Source organism: Lactuca sativa, chromosome 3, assembly GCF_002870075.4.
Source record: "Lactuca sativa cultivar Salinas chromosome 3, Lsat_Salinas_v11, whole genome shotgun sequence".
NCBI classification, from domain to species: Eukaryota; Viridiplantae; Streptophyta; class Magnoliopsida; order Asterales; family Asteraceae; genus Lactuca; species Lactuca sativa.
In genome coordinates this window covers 285,972,385-285,986,227 of record NC_056625.2, presented here as the reverse complement: position 1 = coordinate 285,986,227, position 13,843 = coordinate 285,972,385, and the positions used below count along the sequence as shown (strand labels likewise).

Below are 13,843 nucleotides of genomic sequence, written 5' to 3'. Positions count from 1 at the left end.
TCTCGAATTCGATTATGGTTACGGTATCCCTTTCCATAATTTGAATTGTGAGGTTTGGCAATTAGTCTTAAGTGTTTAGACACACATATGAACTATCGAAGGCAAAGGTGTATAAGTTCAAGAAGCCTTGATAAAAGATTATCAAAGCACTAAGTATTAGAAACATGAACTTAAGAAATTCAATAAGCATTGTTTTTCTGAAAGTTAAGATGTTTATGAATATGTGTCGAAGTATTGCATAAATAATCATCATGATAGTGGGAGCATAAATGTTATAATTGTATGATTATTAAGGAAAGTATTGCAAGTTGGCAATATTAATTATAGAAAACAAGAATCATTCTTTGCAAAGTTGTAAGGATGGAATAGTTATTTTGCTATAATTAAGGGAGATAATATTATGCTTCATTTCAAATCTAAAAGTTTAGGTTGAGAAATGTTAATAATATTTAGTCAAAGGTACATAGTGTGTTCTTAAAATTTCGATTATGATTACGGCATTCCTCTTCACAATTTGAATTTTGAGAAGATAGCAAATAAAACATTATGCGTCGTGTCCCATACGCTTCGGGTATAGGATCGATTGCAAATGCTTTAATGTTTGATCATTCTAAAATTTTCCAAATGTCTAGCACATTTAGAGGGAAAAAGGACTAGAATTGGTTTTGACTAAAATAATTAAACAACTATCAAAGGACAATCCAAAGTTCGACGAGGATTGGTTGCTTGTGAGTAGTTGGAAGTATAGTATTGGAAGATATGGAAATGTTTCCATATTGGATGGACCATATCGACATCATTACGAATAGATAAGATTCTATTAAGAATGAGTTGTCATATGGAAAATATGGAAGCGTGTCCATATTGGGAATTGAATATTGAAAAATCTATGACTAGATTAGAAACCTTTATGCAAAAGGACGCTCGAAGGAATGTACTTTGAGTGAGAAACATCATATCTAAGGAATTGTCTTGCAACAATCTCCGATAGAAGACTTTGTAATATCATTGGCAATAGTCTTTGTGACCTTGGTGTAGTGACATTACGAAAGGATCATTGCATAAAATGTTAGAATCTAGCATATTCTATAAGTAGCAAGAATTTGATATTCTTAAACTTATGGAAAATGGATTTGGAGTTGTGAAATGAGAATGATTGGAAATGTGTTCAATGTGATCTATTTCACAAAGTAAGAACCATGAGTAAACATTGTGTGCATGCTAGGAGCATGGGACAAGTGTTGTAATTCAAGTAAGAAGTTGTTAAACGAAACGACAAATAATGAGTAATCGATATGGTGATAAATAAAAGGTGTTTTATCTATACTCAAAGGTTTGAGGCCATATGGGATTAGTATTATTCTTGTGTTTCACATTTGCATGTTTTAACTTCCAGAATAATTGAGTTTATTAAGAATAATCGAATTATTCAAACGGGCCACAGTCGTTCATATGTTGGAAGTAGATATGAATGAAGACTGTCGTGAATTGGTGTGTGGATTGTCTAAAGAGCATTAGACATAAGCAAACATTTGCTACAACGTTCATGAGTGCTTATGAATGTGATTTGAGCATTGGATTAAACCCACGCTCACTTGGATCACTCCATGAATTGTATCACGAGTGATTGGTGAGATGATAACATCTTATATTCTTGAAACCGAGATGTGTGAGTTGTATCTTGCAAATCGGTTGCACATTGATAATATGTAAACGCACTAGTAACTTGGTGTTATAAAACATATTGTTGTGTGTGATTTGGTTAGTGAGTGCAAGCAAGCATTGTATCAAAGTTTATCCGTTCCTTTTTTTCCAAGGTAGGATAAAAGCGATATCTTTGGGCCCCTCGATGATTTAGTGATGAAAAACGTAAATGCTCGGCCGGGCTAGGGCTAATTTGATTTGTTCAATTAGTCAGTCGTCATAAATCGGGAATCGAGATATAGTACAAAGAGAATGATTAGAAATCATGTCTCATACGATATCTAGAATGGAGGAATATATGATCCCTTATCTAAGGACATGCGTATCTGATATGATCAGAGTTGACAGCGGCTTTGGAAAGCTACGATTGCAGATCAGGATCCGAAGTCATACGCAGAGTAGTTATTAGACTTATCCAAGTGGGAGACTGTTGGATTAGTGTCTAAGTCCAGAACTATTTTGGTATATACTTGACCCGATGGTGCATGGTCCTTTTGGGTTGCCTTCACCAAAGCAACTTGATTGGAGAAATAAATAAAGAGAGAGAGGTTATTATGATTTATTAATATGTTATAAGAATAATATATTAAAGGAGAAATCATATTTGTTCAATTAATATTGGTCAATAATTAATTAAGAATTAATGTTGTGATCAAGTGTAATTAATTAAACTAGAGGGGCTGAATTGTAATTATGTGATAGTTGCAAAATAGGGCAATGGTTATCCTTGTTAAAGGATGGACGAATTCATGGATAAGGATATCCTTAAAATCGTCTAAGGTCCAAGAGATAGGGATTTTCAAGGCTTATCTTATGGTTGCTTGATGAGCAAGTAACTAGATAAGGATAAGGTCTGAAACCCTAATCCCAACCCTATATAAAGACCCCTAAGGCCTTAGGATTTCGTGCACTTGATCCCTAGAGCATCTAAGGATGAATTCCTACCTCTCTCCTCCCTCTTTATACCTTCTCCATTTGCTCTTGGTGTTTGTAAGCCATTAGAGGAGTGACACTTGTGACTCTAAGCCTTCCAAAGTCAATTCAAGGAGGAATTGGGATTGTTATTGCTACATAACAATCAAGGTAATATCTTAAACCTAATTATATGTTAATATTGATTTCCATATGCTAGAATTAGGGTTTATAGTCTTGGATTCAAAGCATATACAATAGAAAAACCTAGATCCAAGCATTAGGGTTTGTATGAGCACATAGGATGTCTTATGACCAAAACTCATCAGTGGTATCAGAGCCTAGCTTGGTTTCTATTGTATTGTTGCTTGATATGTTTGCAAAATCGTTTTTTGGGCTTTCTGGCTGAGGAACTCGGAGAGTACCATAGTGTACTCGGCGAGTAGACCTCAACTCTTGTATTAAATATTAGTGTATAGTTTGTTGTAAAATATTAATAAAAATTAGTTTCAATTCATACATTTGTTCAAGAAAAAAACTCGAGGAACTGAATTAAAAAATAATAATAATAATAATAATAATAATAAATTAAAATAATAATAATAATAATAATAATAATAATAATAATAATAATAATAATAAAGAAATAAATAAATAAACAAATAAATAAAAAAAAAAACTCGTAACTGAAACGAAATATATGTATGCATAAACCGCTGGATCGGACCGCACAAGTCCACATCTATTCGTAGAAAAACTAAACCGTTCAAGACCAACCTGATAATGGTCCGGACCACCAAATTTTGTGTACACAAAAAATAAATACATACATATAATGGCATTGGGCCCAAAGGCTATATACTAATGGGCTAATATATACACAGGTGGACTAATTATACATATATTTTCCAAACTCATTAGCTAATTTAAATGGAGCCTTTACGCATCAAATTTTTTACTTTTTTATTCTAATATTAGTGTTTCATTTCTTGCAACCTGGACAATTCTTAAAAATGAATTACCCAACACAATGTTTCGACCCCTTACCTAATATTAAAATGTCTACCAAATCATCTTGCTATTGAAATTATAAATAGATACATATACATATGCATGTGTAATTGTGTATGCATGTATGTGATGCATTTAAGTTATAAAAACCATGGAAATTTCTTAAATGACAACAAATATATAAGATCATTTACGTGATCTTCCACTCAATTGAATATAAGGATAATATATTGGTAAGTTAAAATCAGGCCTCTCACTAAAAGCTGAAATCTGTTTATTTTAATATGACGAGTGATTCTTGATTTACCTAGTCGATCACACTTCCAACACATCAATGGTGATGAAACCATAACAAAACCCAAGAAGTATTATTAAACGATTTTATAAATTTTCATGCTGTTTCTTCTCCAAACCAAACTTTCTCCAAGAACTGGCTAATTCATTCCTTATATATACATCCAACTCCATGAAACTCTCTCCACCAAACTTTCAACTCCTCAAAGTGAAGTAACGTAGTTGTGTTCCTCTCCAAACTAACGATGTCAAAGATCAATGGCAATGGTGCATCAGGACATCGCTACTCATCAGCAACTAGGCGTCTCCCTACTCCTGGAAAAGCCACTGTCTTAGCAATTGGAAAAGCCTTCCCAAGCCAACTTATTCCACAGGATTGCTTAGTTGAAGGCTATTTCCGAGACACAAATTGCATTGATCACGCCATGAAAGAGAAGTTGGAACGCTTGTGTAAGCACTCTATTAATTACAACTTTTCTTTTTCTATTAGAACAAATATGCTTAAGTTTGTAGAACGTAGTACGCAATATAAAAATTTATACGTTAGCCAACTTTATTATTGTTGCTTTTACTGTTATGTTATATTTTAGTTTTAAACGAGGATTAAAAATTAGTATAAAGTACGTTAATTGAAATCTTTAATGCATGCATGCGTCATTTGATTTCGTTTCATTTTTGCAATTTATATACTATTCATTATCGTTTCTCATATTGAAGGATTTCGAAACTAAATGAGCAAAATAACATTGTATATTAAGATTTTGATAATATTACTTTTAAATTTATCCAATAAATTTAAAATGATTCTTTGTATATGCTTATAGGTTTTCCTTCCATAATTTACTTTAAATACATAGATGTAAGTTAGAAAATTTTGAACGAGATGACTGTTTGACGAGCGATTTCTCAATTAAATTCGGCTTCCATTGTAAAAAGAAAAAAGTAATAATAATTACATGATATTGTCAACTATCGTTTGTGTCAAATAAAGAATCATTGATAAACACTTTATTTAGACAATTATTTTTTATCATATGCTTCTTTCGTAGAAATAAACGTTTTGTATGTTGTTACAATGAGAAATAATACGTGATTCCGTATTTTTGTTGCATTCATAACATAAATTTCTCTCTTTTTTCTTTCTTTTGCTTTTGGAATGTTAGGTAAAACAACCACAGTCAGAACCAGATACACTGTAATGTCGAAGGAAATCCTAGACGAATACCCCGAACTAGCGACCGAAGGGACAGCAACTATTTCCCAAAGGCTAAGCATCGCGAACAAAGCAGTAACCGAGATGGCAAAAGACGCTAGTTTAGCATGCATCAAACAATGGGGAAGGCCCGCAGAAGACATCACTCACGTAGTCTATGTTTCCTCAAGCGAAATTCGTCTTCCAGGAGGTGATCTTTATCTTGCTAATGAACTTGGACTAAGAAACGATGTGAATCGCGTAATGCTATACTTCTTGGGATGCTATGGTGGTGTTACTGGCCTTCGCGTCGCTAAAGATATTGCAGAAAACAACCCTGGAAGCCGAGTACTGTTAACCACTTCGGAAACAACCATCTTAGGGTTCAGGCCACCAAGCAAATCTCGCCCGTATGATTTAGTTGGAGCTGCTCTCTTCGGAGATGGTGCTGCGGCAGCCATTATTGGTGCGGACCCAATAGCAAAAACCGAGTCGCCATTTTTGGAACTGAGTTATGCTGTCCAGCAGTTCCTCCCAGGGACTCATAGTGTCATTGATGGGCGACTTTCGGAAGAGGGTATAAATTTCAAACTTGGACGTGACTTACCTCAAAAGATCGATGATAACATTGAAGGGTTTTGCAATAAGTTGATGGAAAAAGCTAACAATGTGAAGGATTTCAATGACATGTTTTGGGCTGTACATCCTGGTGGTCCAGCGATATTGAATAGGTTGGAGACTACACTGAAGTTGAGAGGAGAAAAGCTGGATTGTAGTCGGAGGGCTTTGATGGATTTTGGGAATGTGAGTAGTAACACTATAATTTATGTGTTGGAGTATATGAGAGAGGAGCTGATGAACAAAGAGATTGGAGAAGAATGGGGTCTTGCTTTGGCTTTTGGGCCAGGCATTACTTTCGAAGGAATTCTTCTTCGTAGCCTCAATTAAGTTGAAATGAAGAGAAAAGGTTTCTCTTTTAGGATTTAAGTATTAACAGTTTTTTAAATGCAGTAACGAAAGAAGATACGAATATTTTCGTTTTTAAGCATTTTACGTAAATGTTATCCATATTGGAATGTTTGATCGTATGAATTATTCGAATGTTTCATGATAAAGAGTATAGTAGCCACCGTAGGATCAAAGATACTTCATGTCAGGACTTCATACTATATATTGCCAATTTTATAATTCGTGGAAATCCCCCGTTGTTATATTTAAAATTTTATATAAATAAAAAATAATAAATATAAAAAGACCAAATATTGTTGATTGCAAGTAATTATGAATTAATTGTTAAGCAACATAACCATAATAATATTATTAGGATAAGATTTTGTATTTTCAAAAGTTCAATTGAATTTGATTTGTTAAAAAAAAAAAGAGAAATAATTAAAGTCGTAGAAAAATATCATGTTTCAAAAAGAAATTCTAAAAAGCTGACACATGTCATTTTTTTAAGTTTTATATATATATATATATATATATATATATATATATATATATATATATATATATATATATATATATATATATATATATATATATATATATATATATATACTAGGTGTTAGACCCATGTATTACATGGGTTCATCTAAAAAATATATATATGTATATATGAAAAATCTAAAGATTTGAAAATGTTTGAATTTATAAGACAAATTAGAAAATATTGAATTATTAAAATTAAAGTGTTTTTTTTCTTTTTTAAATTTAAACAAATAATTTAGATAAGTAAACATAGGAAACTAATGAAGTTATAATTTAATAATGTTGAAATTATAAGGAAAATCAATTATTGAAATTAATATGTATTTATTATTATATTAATTACAATTATAATATTTTAATATTATGTGGAATTTAATAAAATGGAAAATACCACAAAATGAAATGTGGAAAAATTTTAATTGAAAATAACAACAAAATTACATCTGGGCAAATCAATGAGAATGTGACATATGACAAAAAGATTTTCATTTATTAGGGAGGACGATGACTTTAATTTTAAAAATTGAATTAAACCAGAAAATTGACAAGTGGATAATATTTATTTCAAAAATATCACAAAATGACAAGTATCAAAACTCATGAGAGATTGACAAGTGGAAAAATTATTTTCATTTATTATTAAGGAGGATATATATAGGGTTAGGTTATTATGTTTTCACTATCTATTGTGTGCATGTATGATTGATTCTGGACCAATCATTTTAGTTATATTAAGAAAGTAATTAATGCATATTACATGTTGAAGATATAATTGATATTAATTACATATTCAACATTTAATATACATTAATTACTTTCTTAAAATAACTAAAATAATTGGTCTAGAATCAATCATACATACATACAATAGATAGTGAAAACATTTGAACATAACTCTCTCTCTCTGTCTCTCTCTCTCTATATATATATATATATATATATATATATATATATATATATATATATATATATATATATATATATATATATATATATATATATATATGGAGTGGTTCAAATGAGAACCATAAAATATTAAAAACCCTAAAAACCCCAATTAATTAGTAAATATTTATACAATACTTTTATGATACATGTTAAAATCCTAATTTTCTGTGTTTTTGGTATGAAAAAAGCAACCTTATAATTTTTATAGTCCAATATTTTCATTCGTATATGCTTTCATATTTTAGCACAAAACTTATATAAAACAAAGATTTACACATTGCATTTACAGTTTAATGAAAAAAATTCACAACTTAATACAAACTATTTTACAATAATTCACTAATTCATAGAAGTCAAAAACTCAAACTTTACCACCACATGCCGCCAACAACCACCTATATCAATATAGTAGTCATCATTTCTTCCAAATCAGATCTGTAAATAAATTCATTCATTAACAACTTAAATACTATATTCATAGTTTATTAATCCTATTAATTCACTCGTTTTGAATTTATTGCAAAACAATTATAAAACTAGTGGATTCTTACAAATTTATACAACAAAAAAATAAATATATTCATAAGAAAACTAACACAAAAAATTATACACAAATCATTCATATTTTAACATAAATTATAAAAAAATTCACAGCAAAATACAATAAATTCACAGCAAAACACAGTCAATTCACAGTTTAAACAGAAAATACATAGTTTAATGGAGTCAATTCACATTTTTAAACCCAAAAATTACAGATTAATATAAAAAATTGACAGTTTAATATAGTAAATTTCATAATTTAAATAAATATTCACAGCATAATGCAGTTAATTCAAAGTTTAAAATACAAAAATCATAGTTTAATACGTAAAATTCACAGTTTATTACAACAAATATACAGTTTAAAACAAAAAAGTATAAATTCAAATCAATAATATAAATTTGAAACTCTTAATATAGACAATTCACAGTTTAATATACAAAATTCACAGCTTAATATATAAAATTCACAATTTAAGTAAAAAAAATTATATTCACAATCATATTTTCAAATTAAAACAAATATTTATATGTTAATATTTGATGATATTTATATGTATTAAATTGTGAATTTAATATATTAAGTCGTGAATAAAATTCCCAACGTAATACACAACTCACAGTTTAGTATACAAAATACACAACTTAATAGAATAAATTCACAATCTAAGACAAAAAAAATTATATTTACAATCATATTTTAAAATTAAAAGTTATATTTATACACTAATATAATAAATACACAATTCACAGTTTAGTATATAAAATTCATTAGATACATTGTGTGCATCACAAAAATTCACAGTTTAATAGATTTTTTCAGAACTCTCATTCACAGTCTAATAATCAGTTAAGGACTCTCATTCATAGTATTTATAACCTAAATACATATTAATTCACCATTCACAATAACTAACTTAAATAGAACTAAACAATAGTTGAAACATTAAAACATCAAAGTTTAAAGGTTACAAAAATCAAAATTCATATTATTTGAGAAAACACTAACATGATAACAAACATTTTAAATTCAATTCACATGTTAACAACAATAAAACATAAAGTGTGAATACAAAGTTGATGCAAACATTATAAAAAAAGATAATAAAAATGTATTAACAACTTAATAGTAGAAAAAGTATGTTTAATAAAAGTAAACAAAAAAAATGAGAGTTGAGAACATTAAATTCACAACTTAACAGAAAAGAGAAAAAAGTAAACAAATATCAGCATACCTGATGTGTTTCACCAAAGATCATAAATAAATAGATGGAGGATATTTGATAGTATTTAATAGAGCGGTGAAGCAACATAAGTGGTGGTAGTTGACGACGGTCTCAAATCTGGTCTCAATCTTACTAGAGCTCTGTTAGACTTCTTCAGATCTTGTGGCAGCTATAGTTTCAGTTGCTAACATGCTTCAAAATGGAGAACAAAATCCAAAAAAACAAAAAAGCTTCAAATGTTTTAGATGTGGAGAACTTGAAGGAAATCAGATCTGAAGGTTTTAAACTAGATCTAAAGGAAATCATATCTGGAATCATGAGCATGAACAACGAAATGAAAAAAATTATAGAGGCGAAGCAGATCTGGAGGGGTAGCGAAGATACGATGGTGATGACACATCTGGGGGTGGTACGTGTCAGAGGTTCGATGGTGATGTCGGAATCTCATGGATGTCGGTTTCTGATAGCTGACAGAGGAGACAACGATGAAAGAAGTCGTCGGAGGAGAAAGAATGGGAAGAGATCTGGCGGAAATCGTAGATCTGATTTCCAGATCGGAAAATCGGATGGCGGATTTAAGTGTTATTGCTGGTGGTCGGAAGCTGCGACATGGAGGTATCGTTGGCGGCGGAACTAGTGGTGAGGCAGTCGTCGACGGTGGTGGATGTGGTGGTGTTCATCAGAGATGGTTGATGGAGGTTAGAGGATATTTATTTTGTTTCGGAAGAATAATGAAGAAATGATATCATATATAACATATGTAATATGAGTGATTGTTAGAGTTCTTAACTGTTAGTGGTTCTCAATTGAACCTTTACCTCTCTCTCTTTCTCTCTCTGTGTGTGTGTATATACATATATATATATATATATATATATATATATATATATATATATATATATATACATATATATATATATATATATATATATATATATATATATATATATATACAGAGAGAGAGAGAGAGAGAAAATTGAAATCCGTTGAGAACTCATAGTTTCTCGAGAACCTGGGAACTAAAGGTGGAGCGTTAGATCAAAATTTACTCATTAAGGGCATAATCGTCATCTTACTGATCTCATTTAATGTTTAGTTTTTTTGTTATTGGAAATATTTATAAAAATTTTTAAAAATTAACATAATAAATCAGATTTCGGATTTTTTAAATACTTTTCGAAATTTTTTAAATAAAATGGAGATTTTTAATTTTTTTTATAGAAAGAAGAATTTTTAAAAAAATTACATTTTTAAACAAACTATAAATTTTTAACAAAAACAACCATTTTTTTTAAAAGTTGCATTTAAAAAAAACTGCATTTAAAAAAACTATACTTTTTTTCAAAAAAACTGCATTTTTTTCGAAAAAAATAAAATGCATTTTTTTCTTCAAAAACTGTATTTTTTTTTTCAACAAAAAGCTGCATTTTTTCAAAAAGAAAAAACTGAAATTTTCTAAAAAAAACTGCATTTTTCTAAAACTAAAATTTTTAAGAATCAATAAATTAAAAAAAATAAGATCTAGAATATTTAATAAAAAAAATCTAATTTTTTTTAACAAAAAAAGCCGACGTTTTAGGTGCATATATATGCATATTTTTTCAAATGCATATATGCATATTTCTTATACTATAATATTCGGAAGTAAATTATGAAAAATCTCATTTTTATTAATGAATCTATAAACATTATTACTACAAGTATTTTATTTGATACAAAATAAAATATAAAAACTACAAAGATTCATAGTATGATCATTTCTTCTTATCAAAATTTCCATATTTTATTCATTTTTTTCACTTTTCCCCTCTTCAATATTTTCCACGAATTCTTCAAAATTTAAAAGAAAATAAAAAAATTATTGATTCAAGAACACTCATGTGAATCATATGTGATTCACTTGTGATTTACATGTGAATTACATGTAATTTATACATGAATTACATATAATTCATATATGAATCACATGTAATTCATATGTAAATTATTTGTGATTCATATGTAACTCATATATTATTCACTTGTGATTAAATGTGAATGACATGTGTTTTAGATGTGGATCCCATATAATTCATATGTGATTTACTTGTGAATGAGTAGGTTGGTTTTTCAGTATCGGGACTTCGACAATATGAAGCCCCCGACTTTTGATGGAGTTCAGGACCCAATCATAGCCATGTGGTGGCTGTCTGATGTTGAGGGATGTTTTTTGCCTGTCTTGCACAAGTGACTAGAAGGTCCGGTGTGCTCTGAACCTTCTGAAGTCCGGAGTGAAGGATTGGTGGAGGCTTGTTACATGATCATATTCACCTGAGCAGCGAGCTAATGTGTCTTCGGAGCAGTTATCAAAGATACTACATACCAGATATGTGGCTCGGGTGGAGCATGAGACGTTAACCTAGGAGTTTTTGGAACTGAGGCAGGGGACTGAGTCGGTGACAAAGATCACCAAGATGTTCATAGAGAGGGTCGTGTTCTTCTCTGAGTTTGCTTATGAGCAGGCTCAGATGACTCGTTATTTGAGCATGATCGAGATGGATATTTCGCACTTTGTTTCCACCCAACGTTTTGATACCTTGTTGGAGATGTAGGAGGCTACCCGACAATGTGTGATTGAGATAGAGCTTTAGACAAGGAAGTAGAGACTAGACCCGGTGCAGTCACAACCAGCGCCTAAACGGTTTAAGGATACTGATTCTAGATCTGGAGGGCAGAGGGGCCGCACTTGTGTGAAGTGCAGCAAGGTTCATGCAGAGGCATATCAATCAGGAGGTGTATGCCACAAATGTGTCAAGGAGGGGCACTATGCGAGGGATTGCCGCCAGCTGGCCCTAGTTGTAAGTTCCACGATCTTCTATCATCGTGATTAGGTTGTCCATATGAAGGTCAATTGTCTATTGCTCGCTACCAAGCCAGCACAAGCCCCGATGCCAGCCACTTTAAGGATCACCGATGGGCACCAGGGGAGAGCGAATCCTTCAAGGGCTCGAGGTCGCACTTTCCAGTTCACTGCCGAGGAGGCCAGAGCAGCTCCATATGTTGTGACTGGTAAGTTCCTAGTGAAATCTTTGCATACTCTTGTGTTGTTTGACTTGGGTGCGGGTCGGTATTTTGTTTCTTGGTCCTTTAGTAGGGAGTTTGATATGCCTATCAGGGAGTTAGAGTGTCCGTTGCTAGTTTCCATCACCAACGAACACTTGGTTTTTGTGTCTTTAGTGTATCAGGTTCATGTATTGGAGATCTTCAGAGTACCTTATCCGATCAATTTGATCCTTATTCCCATGGGGGACGTTTGCGTGATTGTGGGTATGGATAGGCTGAGCGGGTTGGGTTCTATGATTTATTATGAGGGCCATCATGTGTTAGTTCGAACCCTAAGTGGGAGAGGACTGGTTATCTGTGGAGTAGGCACCATGATGGGTTTAGGGTTTTGCTCAGCAGCTAGGGCTCGATAGTATATTCAGCATGGGTGTGCATGCTACTTAGCTTATGTGCTGGATAAACGTATTAGGGATCAGACTACAGTTTCAGAGGTCCCAGTTGTTAGGGAGTTTGCCGATATGTTTCCAGAGGAATTATTCGGCCTACCTCCTAAGAGACAAGTCGAGTTCAGGATCGACCTTGTGCTAGGTGCGACCCGGATCGCCAGGGCACCTTACCGTTTGGCTCCGCTTGAGATGCAAGAGTTATCAACTCAGTTAATGAAACTGTTAGGCAAGCAGTTCATCAGACAGAGCAATTCTCCGTGGGGAGTGCCGATATTGTTCGTTAAGAAAAAGGACGGTCACACCAGATGTGCATGGATTATCAGGACTTGAACAAGTAATGGTGCAGAAACTATTATCCGCTTTTGTAAATTGACAACCTCTTTGATCTACTGCATAGTGCATCTTGGTTCTCCAAGATAGATCTAAGGTCTATGTATCATCAGGTCAGTGTGAGAGAGGAGGACGTAGAGAAGACCGCATTTCGGACTCATAATGGGCATTACATATCCGTGGTGATGCCGTTTGGCTTCACCAATGCATCTTCGGTGTTTATGGATTTGATGAATTGGGTTTGCAAGTCGATAATCGATTGTTCCGTTATTGTGTTTATTGATGATATCTTGGTGTATTCCAAAACCAAAGAGCAGCATGAGGAGCATCATTGCGAGCTTCTTCGAATTTTGAGGCGAGCATGGCTTTATGCCAAGTTCTCGATGTGCGAGTTTTGGTTATGAGAGTTCCAGTTCCTTAGGCACCTTATTAACCAGGATGGGATTTTGGTTGACCAGACCAAGATTGAGGCCATTATGCAATAGGAGGTTCTTAAATATCTCTCGGATATTAGGAATTTATTGGGTTTAGCAACATACTATCTGAGATTCAATCAGGATTTCTCCAAGATTATGGTACCCTTACTCGTCTGATGAGGAAAGGGGTGGATTTAAGATGGGGCCATGAACAACAATCAGCATTTGAGACCCTTCAGAAGAGGTTCTGTGAGGCCCCATTGTTGACCCTCCTGAAAGGGAATTGAG

At 32.2% G+C, this 13,843-nt stretch overlaps 1 protein-coding gene across 1 annotated transcript; it reads left to right on the top strand.

Annotated features, from left to right (window-relative positions):
- The first annotated feature begins 4,166 nt into the window (after positions 1 to 4,166).
- Positions 4,167 to 6,250, top strand: LOC111907816 (type III polyketide synthase A). Its single transcript, XM_023903627.3, has 2 exons — positions 4,167 to 4,371; positions 5,085 to 6,250. The coding sequence occupies exons 1-2, from the start codon at positions 4,167 to 4,169 to the stop codon at positions 6,059 to 6,061; spliced, it is 1,182 nt and encodes a 393-aa protein (XP_023759395.1). The 3' UTR covers positions 6,062 to 6,250.
- The last annotated feature ends 7,593 nt before the right edge of the window (positions 6,251 to 13,843 follow it).

Excerpts from the sequence above, each read along its gene's own strand:
- LOC111907816 (XM_023903627.3), top strand. The coding sequence starts at position 4,167 with ATGTCAAAGATCAATGGCAATGGTGCATCAGGACATCGCTACTCATCA. Across the intron at positions 4,372-5,084 it reads AGAGAAGTTGGAACGCTTGT|GTAAAACAACCACAGTCAGA; the intron begins GTAAGCACTCTA and ends TTGGAATGTTAG.